General features: G+C 44.4%; 1 protein-coding gene across 1 annotated transcript in view; it reads left to right on the forward strand.

Moving 5' to 3' along the window:
- The window catches only part of T265_02639 (hypothetical protein), a gene marked incomplete at both ends in the record, with an annotated part of 114,660 nt that overhangs the window by 55,639 nt on the left and 39,553 nt on the right, over window positions 1–19,468 (forward strand). The window contains 2 exons of the mRNA XM_009166937.1: window positions 2,075–2,120; window positions 4,422–5,014. Of these exons, the coding sequence (XP_009165201.1) occupies window positions 2,075–2,120; window positions 4,422–5,014 (639 nt within the window). The remainder of the gene's footprint in view (window positions 1–2,074; window positions 2,121–4,421; window positions 5,015–19,468) is intronic.

Raw genomic sequence — 19,468 nt, forward strand, 5'->3', positions numbered from 1 at the left:
AACCATCTCATCTTTGTACAACATCTTTGCTTACTCATGCTTGTTTGATCCCTCAGTGACTCATTTCGATCGCCTAGTTAGGGAATCAGTCAACTTGGAGTTTGAAGTATTCTTGTGAAAGAATACCATCCCTTTGCCAGTACTGCGGTGGATCCCGTTAAATCAAATTTCATAGAAATGGTTCCGAGATCCAGTTCAAACATGGTTAACCAGTGCGTGAGATAGAGAGATGGGTTAAGACATCTCATACGTGCTTTCGTTCTTTCTTTCCCGTATAGAACTTGTATACAGTATATTTATTCGCATCGTAGCAATATATACTCCTTGTCTTTTTCCCGGGTTTTTTGTCCGGTTGAGCTCGTTGGGTTCGCAATGTGATGTCAAGGCTTCCAAAACGGTGTCAGTACACAATCACCGATGTAGCCATTCTATTCGTCGTTTGTCCCAGCGATGCCTCAAATCCGTTAAAGTTAGATAACAATAGTCAGCCGTTATTTTGGATCTTTTCGACTTTGTGCTTCCCAACTATAGCAGCAAGAACTTTGACCAGTTATTTGACTATGATGGCACAGGTAGATTTGATATACTGTCAGTTGCATAATTTTGATGGTTTGAAGGTACAACATGCGTCAGAGTATTGCCTTTTTTCGTTAGTCACACGTGTCCTTATGTCGTGTTTCATAGGGATGGCATGTGAACACTTTGTAACACTTCGCTCATTCAGCACTATAAAGTGAACTGTGAGTTGGCCTGTGAAACAAATCATTCACTTGCACCCTGAGGCGCATTGAATAATAGATCACTCCCGCTGATCGCATCTCGCTGCAACAATCTTCAATTTGTTTCATTAATGACCGAACATATAGACTCGTTTGAATTCTTCCACTGTTTCCATTGTGGACCAGTGCTTTTCGTAATAAATCCATACTGTTTCTTGCTTTCCACTCTTCATTCGAACCGCTCCCTTCCATGGTCTTGTGGCAGTTAAGCACTAAAATCTGAAGCCTGTCACAGGTGCCTGTTTGGTTGATATTCAACAGATAGAGCTATCTATCCTGACGTAATACATAGAGGTCGATAATGGATCTTTGATTTTTTTAACTGAGCGAGCACCATTCCTAAATGATTTCGTATTATTCTCCAGGTAGGTTGCCCATCTTTGGCGAACAAACTACTTTCCTGTCTAATTCTTTCGAAATTCATGTAATGTAGTGCAATCTCTTCACATTCTCTGGGCAACCCAATAAGTATCTGATAAAATTAAATTACAGTGAACGAAATGTATTGTCACCGCAGCTATTCGGCCGACAGATTTCCACAACAAACACAACGTTCTGTCTGTTCAAATTTTACTCATCCTGTTGTCATATCCAACAATAGTAGTCCTTACTGATTCGTCGAATGGTTCTCTGGTGGTCCGGATAATGCAAGTTTGGAACGGGTTTTACATTCGTGCAGGTGATGACTATCATGCATGCTATTCAAAGATTTCTTCTAGTTCAACAGTGTGATGGAAATCGTTTTCCGAAAGGAGAACTTTTGATGACAATCATAATCACTGTCATAATCACAGCCCTTATAAGCACCCCAATGAGATCCTCTACGAAAAAAAGTGACGGCCCGATGCGTTCCCCCTGTTTGTGAGACACTGTAATGTGCGTAAATTGAGGGGACTGGCCAGATTTCGAAGGTGTGGGGCGTAAGAGTGAAGCTATGTGGTTTGTCTGATTCCGATAGCCCCTATGACGGAGTAAATACTGAGGCGAACCAAAGTTCCATGAGTGTGTTTCTCAAAGTTCCATTAGTCTGTTGCCCTAAGATGCAGTCAGCTAACAAAACATTTCATGACCGGAGAATTTGGTCTTGTAGTATTATGCAACACCCACAGAACGTCCACTCTCTGAATAGAGTATACTCTGGCAGTAGTTTCTGTGGTGGCCGCATGTCAAATGACTGCCACACAAACTACCTCCTACCTCATATGCAGTCAAAAATTCTTTATATTTAATTGCATATTCCTAGTTGTATGTGCTCATAATACCAGGATTTTTACATTTCATCTGTATCTTTTCAGATCCCCAGGATATTTGACTTCTTCGGGAAGAATGGAGGAACTTCATGTGAGTTCTTATATGCAATAATTCAACACAGGAAACCTGCTAATCATGTATTCATTAATTGCGTGTTTATAGCAGCACGTTGCTGATTGTGTCATCCTTTTCCGGATTCTATGGTGCCTAGACACCATGTTCTTCTCTATAGTGCAACTGTTTCTCTACCTTGGTCAACTTTCCCCCTTCCAGGCAGGGTTAATCTGCTGTCATTCAAGCGGGGTGTAGACATTGAACTCACATATCGGGTGACAAAGCATCATCGAGCAATTACCTGATCAGTTAGCGGTTTCCATCGGTAACTTTGGGCAGAAATTGGTCCAAGCTTTGTTTCCCAAGTCACTTGAATTTCGTGGGGCTTCATTTGTGCACCATGACACTTCGCTTAGTTCGGCCTTGGCGCCTCTACGTGCTCTTACATGGGTGATTAGTCCAGTTAATTACCCCTAACACCCTTCTACTCAGAAAACAATCTGTTTATCGCCCACTTCTCATCCAGGTATTGTATACCAAGTAACCACTCTTTTGTGACCTTTCGTGGCTAATGTATTTTTCGGTTATCACTGTAGAAAAGCCATCGATAAATAATAGCTTGTCTGTCGGCACAGTGTTTTTTTTTATTTGAAACTCTCCCTGAACTGACCAATTACTTTCATATTGCTTTCGGTGTCACAGTTACATCCATGTTCCTCATTGTTGGTTGATTCCCATTTGAATACTATTGGGTGTAACCGCTCGAGCTTATAAACATCGCCAGTACAATAGTTAAAAGTTCCATCGCTTCTATTCGTGACCGTATTCTCATACAAACCTTTTTGAGTGTGTAGGTTTCCTACCATGGAGCCTTCGAGTTTGCATGTTCTACTGTCTTTGATCGTTGGCAGCTTTACACCTGTCATTCGGCGCGTCCTCTCGTGAATACGGTGCACCGTTTTTCTTGTTGCAGTAACTTGTTCGTATACGTTCAAACGTCACGCCACTTTCCCATTATTCTTTCATCACTCAGGAGACATTTTATACTCGGCGTTGTAAACTAGTGTTACAATTTACCCATATTTCATCGGATAAGATACATGTACCCTACATTGTCGGTTCTTTACAACGAGGGCGCTGGTTGCTGACCAACAGCCTGAAGTTGACTAGATGTTTCAATTATCGAAAGCTTATTTTGCCTCATTCGGACTGTAGTAACTGTATTATTTGGATGAATATTCTATGGCATTTGCTTAGACTGATTTCCTGCTCGAACACTATAATAGCAACTAACAGGCGCGCCCATTTGAATGGTTTACGCAAAAACATTCTACAGCAGTACTCCTCCCGGCCTAATCGGACGTACTAGAAGGGTGAACGCAGCAGGGTTTGTTGTAGCTCAACTGTTGTTTAGGTATTTCTATGTACCCCGACAGAACGCTGAACCCATTCTCTAATTTTAAGAAGAGTTGTAGAGAGAGTGCTGTGCTATGACAGCTATACCCTTGACCATATCATAGTAGAACACTCAAAAGCGGCCTTTGTGGAAGGGCATGATGAGTCCAGAGTAGGATGACGTTGGTAGACCACTGTAGTGCACATACACGACAACCAGTGTCGACTTGAAGGTGCACCAACCCGCTCGGATAGAGCTATATGGGTGTGAAAGGCCACAATTGGTCGACATGCTGATGCATGAGTATAATGGCATTGACCAGAAGATTCTACTTGGCGTTCCATACTTGGCAACAAACCTTTGCACATATTTGTATGTTTTTTCTGCACAGGCCTGGTTAGGCTCCAAGCCGACCGTCCTCCAATGTGCCTGGAATCGCTGGGTTTACTACTGATGAATTTTCGCTTATTTACCCGTACTCGGCTCCATTCCAGCATACGATAGTAGGCTGAGTTATATTTAAAGGACGCGCATAGTCACCGTCTACCGATGTTCTCGGCCTGTGCAGCCAACAGTTCGAATCATGGTACTTTGGTGTGGATTGGTACCTTCATCACACCCTATCATAAGTTCGTATGAATCTCTGGGGCGTCTTCGGTTTATTTGTGACTCCCCAACAGTCGAATTGGCGAACTTGGTAAATAATGATGTCTATTGCTCATTCGTCTACCGATGCTTGCTGGCTACCTATACCAGTTTTTTCCTAAGTGTAAATCGACCGATTCCCATGAGTACATGAATCATCAATCATACTCCTGATCGTTAGCCTGATTCCGCGTAAAAACTAGAATTTCGAGCATGCATATGAATTAAGCACCAACATTTACGCATTTCTGCGCTGTTGGGTACTAATATATCTTGTCTGCCACTTACACTTTTAGTATTCAAAGTTCCCTTCCCAACCGATCCTCGATTGGCGAGTTACTTCCTCCCAGGATATCCTGCGGCAATTGCCGCAGCCATGGCAGCTGTTAACGCAGCCTCCGCCGCATCAACCTCTCCAAGCGGTCTGACACATTCATCATTCTCGAGGTCCAATAGTGAAACTCCTGGTTTTACCACTTCACATTCACCGTGGCTCGGAAACACCGCACCCACCATCAGTCATCCTTCCTTGTGGCCCACAACTACCAGCAACCTTACCGGTGTCAGTGGCAGTGGAACTGCAACTGGTGGTTGCTCTTCGGCATCTTCGGGCTACGCCAGCTCCGAAGGAAGCAATGGCACAGGTGGCTGGTTTCACTCGGCTGTCTCACCCAGTGGATTTAATTTTTCCCAGTACTACCCTTACAATACCGCCCAGGGAACAGGTTCTCATCCGCCACCATCACGATTCCCTACCCACCTTCCAGGACGACCTGGAGACACGAACCCAGAGACCACCACATTCACCTGCTCTCAAGCACATTCCAATTATACGAGTTCCTTGGGCTTATCAACGTATGGTGGATCTGTCAAGAACTCCATGAGTCTTGTAAGTTTTTCTATCTTTCCGTCAGAGTCGAGCCGTTTGGTTTGATTTTCTATTATTTTTGTAAAGTTGAGTTCCCCAATAAGATATTTCATGTCTCTCATTGATTAGTTTGTGACGCTGATTTGCCTTTTTACTGTATGAGGCCTTTTTTCAACGTGAGCTCACTTTGGCAATGTTTCTTCTTGTGCTATGCAACATGCCACTGTCCAGTAATCGACCAGCTGAGGTTGCGGTAAAGGTGTACAATAACCCGGTGAACTCACTCTCTGTCTGATGTGTTAATACTATTCACTTCAGTATCTATTAAGGTTGCGGAAAGGTGGGGTTCATTCGGTCGTACAGATTGGGACTATCGTGTTAATCCAAAAGGCTTAATAGCCCGTCTCTCCCAGCTGTTGTACTGACCATATTGTTAGAGTTGGGATGGTACCTGTGGTAGTTATGAGCTATTTCCTTCTTTAGATATCGTTTGTAATACATTCTGAGTATGTCAGTTGCGATTCACACATGTTAAATAGCTGTCATTATCCTTCCACTCTATCTTGCGAATGATCATTCTCTAAAGTATATCGCCGGACAAATGAAATACGAATAAGTATTGTTGGTAAACGAAGAAGGACGCTGTCAACTCTTCTGAAAAGGTGTTGTGCAAATTTTTCATATTTCCGTTGTTCGCAAATGGAGGGCCGCGTATCCGAACGACAATCGCTTAAGGTTTTGGACTAGTTGTTAGCCAACAGCGTTTGGGTGGTTCTGTGATACACGATAGATCGGAATAAACGTCTCAGTCGTAATGGCCCGGTGGTTTGTGTCGATCAAACGACCGCGGTGGCGCCTGTCACTTTTCCCTAGTTTCATATTCAAACTGATGTATACTTCTTAATCCATGGGATGGGCATCGAGGCATTCACTCTGCTCATTTTGCAAAGGATGCGCAAACAAATGAGGAACCGTTGAGCGCACTTTATCACCGAGATTTGCATTTAGCAGTTGGTCACTACTGCATGCACGGGTGTGTTACATTGAGCGTTCTTGTCAAGTAAGTTATCGGACCATGGTTCAGTTTGTTGCAGACTGCTGAATGCAGATGGAACATCTGTGGACTTACCACACAAATGGAGCACACTCTGTCCACATCAACCACCAGGTCACCCTGGCTGTCATTCAGCCCAATCCATCACGAACTATAGAATCACTCACAAACTACTCGGTAACGAATTCTTGAAAAGCCTAGAGTGGTTTTCAGTGGTGTGCGCGATCATCTCTGTGCGAACGAAAATGGCACGTAACAACTTGGATATTGCACACCCAAATACTTAGTGGCTGGCGTCCTGAGTCGCATGCTTATCGTAAGACTATACCACACAGGCTTGTACAGCTTCCCTAGTCGACCTATTATATTGTTAGAATACTCCGCCTAATCTGCCATGTTTTAGTTCCACCTCATTAAACAACTGAATTCGTTTCACCTTTTGCGATTACGTTCAGTCCTACAGTAGCCTTTCCCCTCAGTGTTGTCTCCCGGGGCGTTTAGACTTCCCCTGTATACCGAACATCGTTTAACTGTGTGTACGTTTGTTGTGGCGAGTAGTTAAATAGAAGCATACCGACTTACTGTTCTTCCCTTAAATAGCTTTATTCATTGTTCCCCTTACTCATTCCACAGAGTTATTGTTTTTTCTTGAGAGTAATAAAGACTGATTTCGTTGCCCAACCACAACAGTGCTCATTAGCGAATGACAACATGATTGCGAACCACTCTTGAAGTCTATAGGCTATTGTCTTCTGTTTTTCGGTGCGTAATTAGAATGCGCGTTTGATTTTGAACCCCCCCTCATTTTGTGCTTGTTCCGTTTGTTGAGCCGCTCCTTATAATAATAATAAGTACGAATATTGTGGTTCGTTGTGCGCAATTGTCCATACTTTGGTGCTTGATTTCGAAGCTCTCGCACCAAGTTTTATGCATGTGGCCAAACGCATGCCCGTGTAACTGCTCGTCATTTCTATACGAAACGGACCAGTGGGTTTTAAAATCATCCCAATCAAACCAAACACTTGAAAAACCTCAGTTGGACACGCTTCGAAGCGATTAAGAGCAATTTATTCGGAGTCATTACTTTTCTTCACTCGTGGCTAGTCACCACATCTCTGAGTAGTCGGATGCAGATCATACACTGTCCTTTGGGTGTTATAGTGAATGCCTTGCAAATTTGATCTTCTACCCTAGGCAGAATGCATCCCTCTCGTTCTTCCTGACTTTTGATACAAGATATGATCAGTTTGATTAGTTATAGATTTCTCCTTTAAATTTTATTTAAAAATACTTCTGTGTAGCCATGCTTCGATGTTTGCAATTGAGGAAAATATTGACAGCTCAGGATGTAAAGCCGGCCGTTAGTTTGTCCACCGGGTGTAGACATCTCATCATCAATGCAATGAATTTCCACTCACAGCACACTGATTATTTCATCTTGTCTGGTGATGAGACACTTGCAACCAAATTACTCAGCTCACCGAACACACCAACGTCTTAATGTGTTCATATTACGCGATTGGAAACAGTATCAGGAGTCCTATCCAACTATGGCTTTTCAAGAGCTTACATATGCTTGAAACCTCAATATCATGCCGTGGCCTAGGAGACTGTGTGGTTAGTTATTTTTCTGATTTTCGGGATATTGTGGTATTTAGTTGATTGGAAGACTATCCAGATTTTCGCTGGCTGTCACCAGATTATTCGCAAATCAATGGGTCCGAAAGCTTTCGCCAAGTTTCTAAACATCATACCATTAAAATCGCATGCTGTCAGTTCTGTAAACGGAAACTACGAGGAACACTGACCATTAAATCTTGTCACTTCCCCAACAAATTGGTCCGACCACTTTATGGAGTTTGAAGACATCCCGGAGGTGTTACTGGTGGTCATCTAGCGGTATTTTATTCCACTGGACGTCCTATGTGGTACACAGTCATACGTGGCTTTGTCTATCGCGCCCGAAGCCCATTCTCTAAACGAACATCTTGTGGACTTCTTTGGTCAGCCTGTCAATCACACGTTTGTCACCGTTTGCATGTATTCAGTCATTTCCCTAGACCGCAGGCACACGTGCAAGGTGAAAATTGCCCAAAAAGCTCTTAGAGGACTAGTTGTGGGTGCTCTTGTTCTTTAGAGGGACATTTTACGCATCGCCACTGTTGTTGTTGTCGTTGTTATTGTTATTGTCCCTTTTGTCATTATACGATTATCCGCTTACACACTGACTGCAGAAGATGTCCGATCTGAGAGACTACAAACTGCTACTCTTTCTTCCTTCATGCATATAGAACCGTGTGAATAAGCATCTGTCACGCTATCAGAATAAATGGCGATGTTGGCTCTGGCGATGTGCGTGTGTAAGGACGCGTACCAGCAGTGGTACTCCACTTTTCATGACGTTTGACTACCTCAAGATTGCTTTGGTCCACGTGTTCCGGTTACGCACCGTTGGCGCCTGACTCACTGACTGACTGACTGATTGATGTGTCATGCGTATACATGCCAAGGTGTGGATGTTGTTGCTTGTTGCTACAACTTTTCAGGCGACCATCCCCCTCTGTTGAATTAAAAGAGGATCCCCGTCAAGCTGCATTTGTCTGTCATGAGTCACCTCCATCATGACCACCATTGCCAAGACCATCACATGTGTACCACAGAAGTTCTCATTATTGGCGGCACGAGGATAAATTCAGTTTTGTCCCAGGCTCACCGACAACATCTCGGACACATGCTGTTGTATGGTCATGCCCATTTTTTACATCCAACATTCTTCACGAATAACCAGTGCACTTCAGTAAGGTGCCGCACAGATTGCAGTGCTCCGTATGACGAAGAGAATATCAGACCCAGTTCTGCCAGGTCGTGACAGCTAACTGTTTCGATTGAATTGGTCACCACTAGCATGTTTGAATACAAAGCACTCAAATACAGGAGTTATACAACAAATGCAGTATCCAAATGACACATCTCCAATATCAAACGTTACGGGTTTATGCTTATTGTGTGGAAGGTTGTTTGATTTTCTCGGAACGTGGTTACTTTAAACAGCTGTTAGACGTTTTCAGATCTGCAGCAACATTCCGAGAAGTTTACCGCTTCAGCCACCAGATTTCGGTGGACGCAAACTATAAATGGACGCTGGAAGTGTACGAGATTGATATGTAACCAGTGTACGGAAACCTGAGTAACTCTTACAAGTCCCGCCCCACAAAATACTTTCAATACGTCTCATACCGCTTTCAATGTGCCCAAGCGTTGTCACTTCTATCCCAGAGATGCAGGTGTCTCAGAATAATAATCATCCTTCACCTCGGAATTCAAGATGAGTACCAGGTTCTTCCTTAATACCCATGCTTCACCTAACAACAATTAAGTGGCCTTTTTTCGTCTATGGTGAAGGTGAAACTATTGTTGTTGATGATGATGGTAATAGTGATGATGACAATGCCATTCCTCCGTCGTTTTTTTCGTGTTACTTAGAATTTCAGTGTTCCTTTTCATGAAATCGCCGCTACCGATAGGGCAATGCAGCACAATACAGTACATACAATGAGACGAATAATGTTCAAGCATCTGACAATACCACGAGCCTCTATTGCTATTATCATTTTCGTACTGCTCGTAACAACTCACGAGCTAGTGGGTTGATGCAGAGAAAAAATAAAGTGAGCCGACATTAAACCAAGTAAGACTGCGAGTGAGAAACTCTTTTGGTATGTGCGCGGGTTTTAACTTGCTAGACGACCGATTCTGGTAGCGAAGCTCAAAATTGTGGGGGTCCCTATCCGGGAAATTATATATATATATATTCAGATGCCTAACCTGACATCCTCATGCTTAAGTTGCATGAAGGCTTAAGCGTAAAATCATATCCCGTCAACTGCCGGTTTCCATATCACTACGCGGTTTTGTTTTGTTCGGATAAAACGCCCCCTTTGGTTGGCACCTTACTGTTTCTCTCAAACACTATCAGACATGTATCTCTTTTCCTCGCATAGTTTTGTCGAATTTCTCTTCTTCACTTCACACTGCTATTTTTTGTCTGGTGTGGTCATCAACCCTCGTTGGCAGCCAGTACTGCTTTATTTGGTGCGATTGCCTCGTGCACTTAAAAAACGACTGCGCCGATGGACCGAAGTCCACGCCCTTTCGGACAAGCCGTTTAGCAACACTCATTGTTTGTAAAATACATATATTGCCATGGTTAGTGGGTGTTTTCAGCCAATGCACACACTATCCCACCGTTGTGTATTCAATTCAAATGGGTAGATGGACAGATGAATTGTCTATTGTCGCATTAATGCGTCTGTTTCCAAGATATTATCTCTGGAAGCGCCACCGCCCATGGATGCAAACGTGTTTTAATGTGTCTCCATGTCCCTAGCCATTTTGAAGTTTTGTGACATTTTATGTTGCTATCAATCAGTTGCCTCCAACATGGATGTACTCCATGTGTAGAGCTGTTCGGTGGACGAAGATCAGCCCTGTCGAACGTTACCTAGTCATGTCCACTCCCTAATACACACAATTCTCCCTATAACTAACCGTTTGGGTGGTCTCGGCTGCTATTGTTTTTCACTAGTATCACTTCCATCAGAACAGTCAGAGTCAGTATACCATCCTTATCACATCACGATCAGCAACGCCATTTCTCCTGCCATCCATTGGAGATTACCAGTGTCCAGTCTATCAATAGTTGCCCGTAGAGATTTTCACATTCATCACCCCTGTGTTGGAACACTTTCCTATTACTTTGTGTACGGCATACATATGCTGTCCTCTGAGTCCTTCTCGTGCTGCGTTCGTTAGTGTTTGTAATTCTGATGTACGTTTCTTGTGCCTCCTCTTTTGCTCACGAGCTGCTTCCATCCCTTTCTACCTCATATATCTATGAGTGACCATCTTTCGCGGTGCTTTCCAACCTATCCATCAACCTGACACTCGTACTTAGTCTGCGTGCGCACGTGCATTCACACTTATACGAGGACGACACACTGGCGACAAAACAAGGGCGGACAATAGTAGCACTTCAAACAGTTCTTACGAGAATCGCCTGTTTAATTTACTCAGCCCGAGATGCGCCGTATGGAGTGGGGTCACGCCCACTAAGCCGTCCAACACTGGACCGCACACACAAGCATACAGAGAGACGTATGCACACCGACCCCCTGCGTGTATCACAGAGCTGGGTCGTCGATCGGTTTGCACACGATGTCGTACGCTATAGCCCACTTCCACACTTTTGTGGACACAAATGAACAAAAAACGTTCGGTTTTCCTAGATAGGTTGATGAGCACACTGATTAGTAATATTCAAACAACCGGATCGTTTGCCCTCTTTCCTTCAGTTTAGTGTTCTCGCTTATTTTGTTCAAGAGCGGACAACTAGCTTGTGCCAAACTACGCAAGGCCAAGTTGATTACGCGTACCAGTGCGAACCGGATGCATAACTCAGTCCACTATACTGAAAAAAAATTCTCTGCGTTAGCACCACGTCCTGACTTACGCTAACCACTTCAACACCGTTGAAGTAGGTGAGATATTGAAATCACTGTATACACCTGTTTAAATTGCGGTATCTTCATGCCACCACACCTGCTATTATTTCTCATGATCACTTGGATTGAAATTTCACTGCACATCAACCATGTTCTCATATCGATGCGTAAATACTGTTGTATGGAGATCACAGAGATCACAAGATGCGATAAGCGAAGCACCAGTTGGTATTGGAGACAGTTCAGCTGGTCGCTTTACAGATCATTCTTGTAATGGGAGCTGGCCAGCTAAAGTTGGAAGTTTGCTTCTGGCCCGACGGACAGCGGTATGAAATCCCTCGACCACGGGACATCAAAATGTAATATGACACACCACAACCAAAACTTGACCGAAAGCCCAAAGGTTAAAAGCCTCAGGAGACTATGATTTCCTTGGCTGATAGTTTCTTATCTGCCCTACTCCACTCGTACACTTGACCCGTATCCAGCTGTTGTAAGTGAAGTGTGGTAGGTATACTTTTGTTAAATCTCTTCTAGAGATTCAGTGCTTTGTCCCAACCCCTCGTTGTGCTGGGACAACTTAGTTCGACGAAGCTGTTTGTCCTGTTTAAGTTACTGGTACGTCCACGAATTTCTCGCAACGTTTTTCTTCAAACTGTCTTTTTCAATTGGCCCAGATAGCTCATCAGTCTGTATTCCCTTTCTTACGCGATAAAACCATAAGGCCAGTCGTTCCTGTCATCATAGAACCACTGCCAATCGTTCAGGTGATAAATCCAATCGATAAGTAGACCCGTAATTTGCAATAACATTGTATTAAGCACGAAATAATGAAAAGCTAACACGACAAAACTATCATCTCGTCGGAAGAGATATTGAAGATATTCTCCTACCATTTCGCCATAAAGCCTTTGAAAGTCACATTCCTGCAGGTTTATCAACCGTGTAGAATGCATCTTGATTGACGTTTTCAGAACAGCCAATTCAGTTGTTTGGTAAACTGCGTTTGCATCTTTTCATACTCATCCCCATAGTATACCGCACGGTCCTGATCGGGTGAAAGTCAGCATAACAAGCTGGCCAGTCGAATTCCTGCACGGATAAATGAGGAACCACACCCTGATGGTGAGATAAATATGAACCCTTGCGTTGTCTCAGTCAAACGTGTTACGGTTACGCTGTTCGAGGTGCCCACAATTCTGAACCAAGAGGAAATGAGGAGTCATTTTCATCTCAAACAGTCGCGTATTAAACCTCTCTATGCTTATCAGGAACCTTCTATTACAAGTATCATCGGAAGTGGTAAAAAATGCTCCCATATAGATTGATCCGGTACATGGGAATATCGAAAGCCTGCACAGACATTAGTAGGTTTTCCGTTAGCAGTCAGGAAACGCTTATATAGTTATTTTTATCAACAATGATGGGTCGTAAACACGAATATGAGACATTAAAATATGGTCAATATAACTACGAAAGGCTCTTCTTATCAACGAAACATTCTAGGAAAATTCAGCCAAGTCCCTCGTCGAGAGCAACTTAACTTGCAAATAATTAGTTGTTGCAAAGTACGCACAGAATGGCTGTTCAGTTAGAGATGGGCTTGATAAAGATTCTAGGCCTACCTGATGTACCGCAAGAAAGATGAAACCGATGGTGGACTATCTACAGTTTTCTCATCTCAACAGGATAATGTCTGCCCCGTCCGTTAAAGAATTCAACTGATGACTCTCATTCGAGCAGGACCGTGTGATATACCACATGGACAAGTATAAAAGGATGCTAGCGCTGTCCCGCAAACGTCAGTCAAGGTGCATTCTACGCGGTAGTAACACGTGTAGGAATGTGACCTTCAAAGGCTTTGTAGTGGAATGGCAGGACAGCATCCTTGATATATCTTCCGATGAGACGGCTTCTTTTGGTGGCTCCATTTGTCGTGATGACTTTTCACTGTTTTGTGTTCCACCTCGGTTGGCCAATGTTCTTGCAACTTACGGTCTTCTCGATTGGATTTGTCGTCTACTGACCATAACTTGCTGAACTCCTTCCATTGGAAGTGGTTCTATGGTGAAGCGAACGACTGCTCCCACAGTTTTATCACGTTGGTTGACTGTGTTCGTGTACGAGTTGGCAGGATAGCTTCCCGTGACGGGAAAAGTGGAAACATCCCACATTTAAGGAGACCTATGAATCAGTTATTTATCTCCTCCCCCTCCCTATTATTTTCTGAAGCGCTCGCTAGCGCTCTAGCAGTCCTCCAGGTGCCAACCATAGCAACCAGAACAAGATTGTCCTCTGGCCGCCAACTTCCGGTGCGAAATGCTAATTTGGGAAGCGGGATAACCGCATACTCGGCTCAGACCCGCTTGCACTAGCGTTGCGTGCATGCTTGTGTGTTTGCGGTCGTTTGATGGTTGCTGACCTGCGCAGCATGGTGTGATTGTGTGTGGTGTTTTCCCTTCACTGCGCTTCTGCGAACACGCCCACACACACGTGCTCGCAGCTGCAACAGATGAACCATATCTTCGCCTTCCGGTCCCGTGTGTGTGACCGTACTTGTCAATCACGTGTAACTCTGTCTACTAATAGACCACCAACTAATCCCATTGCTGGAAAAGGCCCTAAGCCAGGGGTGGCTTGGTGGCTTGCTACACCACTTGCCCTCACTTCTAGTACTCACCCACGCGGCACCACCCCAAATAGCTTTGCGCCTCACTTAGGAAACAGCCTTGCGTTGGTTAGCCTAAGCCCCAAATCCCTCTAACACAAGCAAACAAGATCCTGGACAAACATCCCCCATTAGATTAGTTTTTGTACACCTATACAGGTTAGTCCGTTTTCTGCAACAAACATCCGTCCTCTGTCTTGTTCATTCATTCTTCTTGGGATTAAAAAATAGATCTGAACTGCGAAGTAGGACCTATCGGTGTTTTGTCTGTACTTTTATCTGATTCTTTAGGATTGTCGGACTTCACTCTTATGGTAAACCCAACCCAGGTCAGCGTTGACAGTATGGAACAACGTGTCGTCTGTAAACTTACATTCTGGACCATTGGATTGTTCTACTTCTTCTTCACACCTTCACTCATCACCATCATCATCATCATCAGCTGTAAGAAATGCGTGCGTGTCATATAGTGATTGTAGCTGTCACAGGTGGGTTAGATAGCTCCGCATTGCAGGTGGTAGCTGACAACTTGATGCATAAATACGGGGTTGTCAACGGACTCTTATTTGAGGGGATTTGTAAGGGATCTATGCGTTGAAGGTAATGGCTTGGATGCACCAGCGCCATTTAGGGCGCGCTGGATTATGTCTTGCAATGTCTCTAATCGTCTATGTGTCCCGTCTCGGGGTCTTCATCCAGCTAGATGGCATGTCCAGCGCAGCCAATTTTGTTGGTACTGGCTTCCATACTTTGCTGCCAAATAACTGTTTGACCTTCCCTGGCACGTTTACACCCTTCACGTGGTTGTGCGTAGAGTCCTACGAGGAATTCCGTCGGCTGGCAGCCAATGCAATCTGTGAAGTGTGATCAGTTCATTTATCCTGGGTGAGATCCGTATGGTATAGTAATATGAAGCGCACCACAGCATTGTAAACTCGACACTTGACGGATAAGCTGGTATCACGCTCACGCCGCAGGTGATACAGGTTCACGAAAGCTCCTTTATCCTTCCCAATCCGAATGGAAATATCATCTTTCGCGATACCACCGGGACTGATACAGCTGCCCAGGTAGACAAATTTGTCTACTACCTCAGTCGGCTCATCCGCATGCATAAGGTTAGGTTTAGAGCCCTTCCAGTCTCACAGCGCTACTTCACACTGCCGGTACGAAACGCATGCCAAACTGTGAGGCGGTATTATTTATATTATTTAATTTTGTTTGCGTTATGACGACGGCAGATCCAAGGAGAGCTGTGTCGTCTGCGTACTCGATGTTTGTGAGTGATTGTCCTGGATCGCTTGGACCCCACAGGTATTACAGGCTGGTAGTGGATCTTCCATAATTGCGCCACTGATGAAGTTGAGGAGGAAAGGTGAAAGAGGACAGCCTTGCTTGATGTGTTGTACTCAGGCGAAAACCTACCGTAGAACTTAACACGTCCGCCAGAGTTGGAGGGTCAAGAAGTTATGGGGGACACCTTTGCTCCACAGACCCTTCCATAGTGCCCCATGGTTCACTGAGTCAAATGCAGCTTTCAAGTCAAGGGAGGCAGTGTATCTGTTCCAGAATCTATCGTAGCGTGAAAATATGGTCGATGCATCCTCTTGCAGTACAAAACCCAGCTTGGTATTTACGTATCTTACTCAGTTGAGCACCTTCGGTGCTTTCGCTTCCCCTGGTTGAAGATAGAAATAATTGTTGACTCGCCTCATTCTGTCTTTGCTCCACATCGCGCTAATAAGCTTTGTTAAATGGGTCACCAGGAGTTTTTCGCTTTTGTTGAAGAGGGCTGGAAACAAACCGTCCGGTCCTGGTGCCTTCTCGTGTTTCAGTACCAATGTTTTGTAGTCTATTCTTCCGACAAGTGATTAAGGTTTAAATTCCGTTCGGCCGTATGCACTATCTGCAGAGGCTGTTGCAAGAGGACAGCTAAACTGTCCTTAGAAGTGTTCGGTCCATCTTTCCAGTCGACGTTTTTGCGAGTGAATTAGTGAGCCACCTTTTTCACATATCATCTCACTGACCATTGCTTTCCTGGGGCCAGTTGATTGTATCAGTTGGTATAAGGAACGGCTGTTTCGGATAACAAAAGCCCTCTTCGTCTCCTGAGCTTTCTATATCCGCCAAAGCTCTCAGTCTTTCCTTGAACTCTTCACTGTTTGACGTTTTAGGGATTCGCGTGCATCGTCGTACTCGTTGCCTGCCGATATGGATTTTCTGGCGTCATTCAGGACCAGCGATTTCAATGATATCTAGTGGTCTTGTGGTTAAATTGGAGAAATCGAACAGACAGCACTGAACTCCACCAGCATAACTCCTTTCACATTTTTCCGTGCTTCATCCACCAGTACAGTAGTGATTTACTGTTGGGTTAGCTCAGATCGATACTATTGAGCTATGGCAGTTCCTCGAGGATTGTGGTTTGGCATGCTTCTTGCTGACTGGCGAGGAACTGTCATACGTGCAAGTACCTTGGCGTGATCAGAATGAGGTTGTGTGCCCCATCATCTGACTGAAAAGTCTGACCCACAGGACAGCGGGCAGTTGGGTTCTCCGCTGGATCCTTACCGATACCGAGGATTCAATATTCTGACCTACTAGGCTGCTGGGGGTTAGCCTGGCCCGAAGACACGGGAAGTAAAGCATTACTATCTCACTCGTGATGCGACTCTGCACAGCAGGTGTCTTTTGAGCAGCATCAGACTGGTTTTCAAAGTATTTCGACTGTACTAAATAATGTGCCGGCGGTCACGGTCAATCGCTGGGCAGTCGGAGTGTGCAGTTTTTGGGGCCGACCTTTTCTAATCCGTCCTTCCTTGGTGGAGTGCAGCATCGCTGCTTCCATGAATATAGAGATGCTGGTCTAGTGGGGGAAACATCTTGCGCCCTTCACAACTCTATTGCAGAGGACAGTCTGAATTTATCCCCAGACTGCCTCGTAACACGATTCCTCGTCGCACGAGGTCCCACTGCTCTTGGTCTGATCGCTCCCCTTTGGCCTTCCCGGTATGCTTGCTACTTGTGGAACGAAGTTTTAGCCAGCGTAGCCTGCAGGATCATTGCAGCGCTCAAGGTCGACCATCTCACCGATGTGACAGCTCAACCTAGTAGGACCATGCCCACGGATGAACTAACGCCACTGTCAACGTTCGTTCGAGACCGGCTGTACAGTTTTAGGAAAACATGCGAATCGTCCTCCAGAGAACTGCTTTCGAACAACTGTAATTTTACTGAAAACGCACAAACCCTATTTTTCAGGTTCTGAAGGAGAGCTACATTTCACAGAAGTCCCCCCTACACGCCCTGGGGAACAAAGCCGACTCACGAAAAATAGCCCGCATAGTCTTAGTCTCTTGGACAGCCACTTTTCCCCACTGTGCTTGCATTTTAGCCGTAGTATAATGAAGCACCAAAGCTGGTGATTAAATACGTTGAAAACATTCTCCTCATTCAACAATCAGCGCATTGGTAAAACATAATAACTGTCATCATTTTACCACCCTAGCGAGCATACTAAAATTGTGTTTACGAAAATCCGGGGCGTGAACTCACTTCGAATCGATTTCAAAAACATGAATCCCGAGTTCAAGAAAGCTGTCATCGAAGGAAGGGTTTACCATGCTAGAGTAAGGTCAATAGTACGCCCGGCTATCCTGGCATCTTTTGCACAGGAATACCCTCGCATACGCATGGACCTACAACACTATCATGAGCCGTCTCTAATCCGTACGAGTGCGCTTGTAAATCCCTTGGCTTATAGTACATGAGTCATAGTCCTCTTCATCTCCAATATGAATAACCGCTCAAAATGATCACTGCGTATCCTCACGAAAGTTACTGTGGGTAGGAGGAGCTCTGTATTGGAGCTGGAGAAATACGTAAATTTAGCACCATTCAACAGGCGGTTTTTGGTGTGACGCAACTAATATACCAAGGGCTGTTTACGTTAGATCCCTTTTAGATCATATAACGGAAGCTCTGTAGCTCAATGCCTACTTACAATGTGCATAGGCCCACGGACTACGTCACGCGGTCAGGTTCTTGTAATTCACTACGATGGCTATCAGTTCCAGGAAATGTATGGTTTTCTGTTCACCCGGTGAAAGATGACACCTTCCAATAAGACACAAACAAAAGTGGCCCGTAAAAGGAAGGCCATTCTTTCTGGGGGTTTCTCTAAAATGGGATAACCCTCCGTTGATATGACACACTACTCATGATTTTTAAACGAATATATTTCGCTAATTAGGACAACCATTTCCTCAGGATGTAATGCGGCGTTGAGTCCTCGGAAGCAATCTATTCCACATGGACTGGAAGCCAGCACATGGTAACGTGTGCACTTCAGACTAATTACCATTATATGGTCTGGTAGTTGGTACACATCCTTCCTTTGGTCGATTCTATAGGGACCGTTCCTCAGGGTGGTCATTCTTCTTTGGTATGCTAAAGTCTCTATTAGTATTTAGCAGCTGGCCAGGAGGAATACTTTTTTTAGGTATATCCACGTGATCTCTACATGGTGTCCAATCTATGGGTTACCTATACAAATGAAATTATGGCATTGGACCACCTCGTTTGCTTAGGCACAGACGTACTTGGTACTAGGATATAAGAAAGTCTGATTTTTTGGATACTGCTTTACGTTTCAGAGATTTTCCTCTTTTTGTCTTTTTTAAGGGATCCATTTCAAGCCTAATCTCAGGGTACTCAGCCCTATAGTCTTGGGGAGGGGGTATTTCTTTGATAGACTCGGCCTTCACAAACACTTATTTTCAGACACATCAGGTCATACGTGCACAAGCTGATGCGACTTTAACTTCCAAGTCTATAAGTTGATTTCATTTGAAAGCTGGTCGACTGGTGAATTATGCTGCTGGGACAGTAAGTGACGAGCCCCACTCAGTCTAGGTTCGATGCCACTAAGTTGCCACAAGGACTTACCGTAACGGTTCGCTTGTTCTGCTCAATATTTTGTATTAGTCTATTTCGGATACTGTGGTTGACATAGCTCCACTGCCTTCTGTCCCGAAGTAAACTGACTCGTCTCGTATATTTTATGAACAGCAACATACAAGTGGAATGATGCAGCATCCAAACTGGAATTGTCACCCGACTTTTTCTCACAAATATGCGCGTAAATTTCCCCACCACACACACATCATGGTGAGTGGCCTGGCTCCTTTGGTGCTGTTTCTTGTTCATGATTTCGGAGTGATGGTGAGATGGCTTAGTGGTTATAGTGCGAG

This window comes from Opisthorchis viverrini (assembly GCF_000715545.1).
Source record: "Opisthorchis viverrini unplaced genomic scaffold opera_v5_33, whole genome shotgun sequence".
In the NCBI taxonomy this organism is placed as follows: Eukaryota; Metazoa; Platyhelminthes; class Trematoda; order Opisthorchiida; family Opisthorchiidae; genus Opisthorchis; species Opisthorchis viverrini.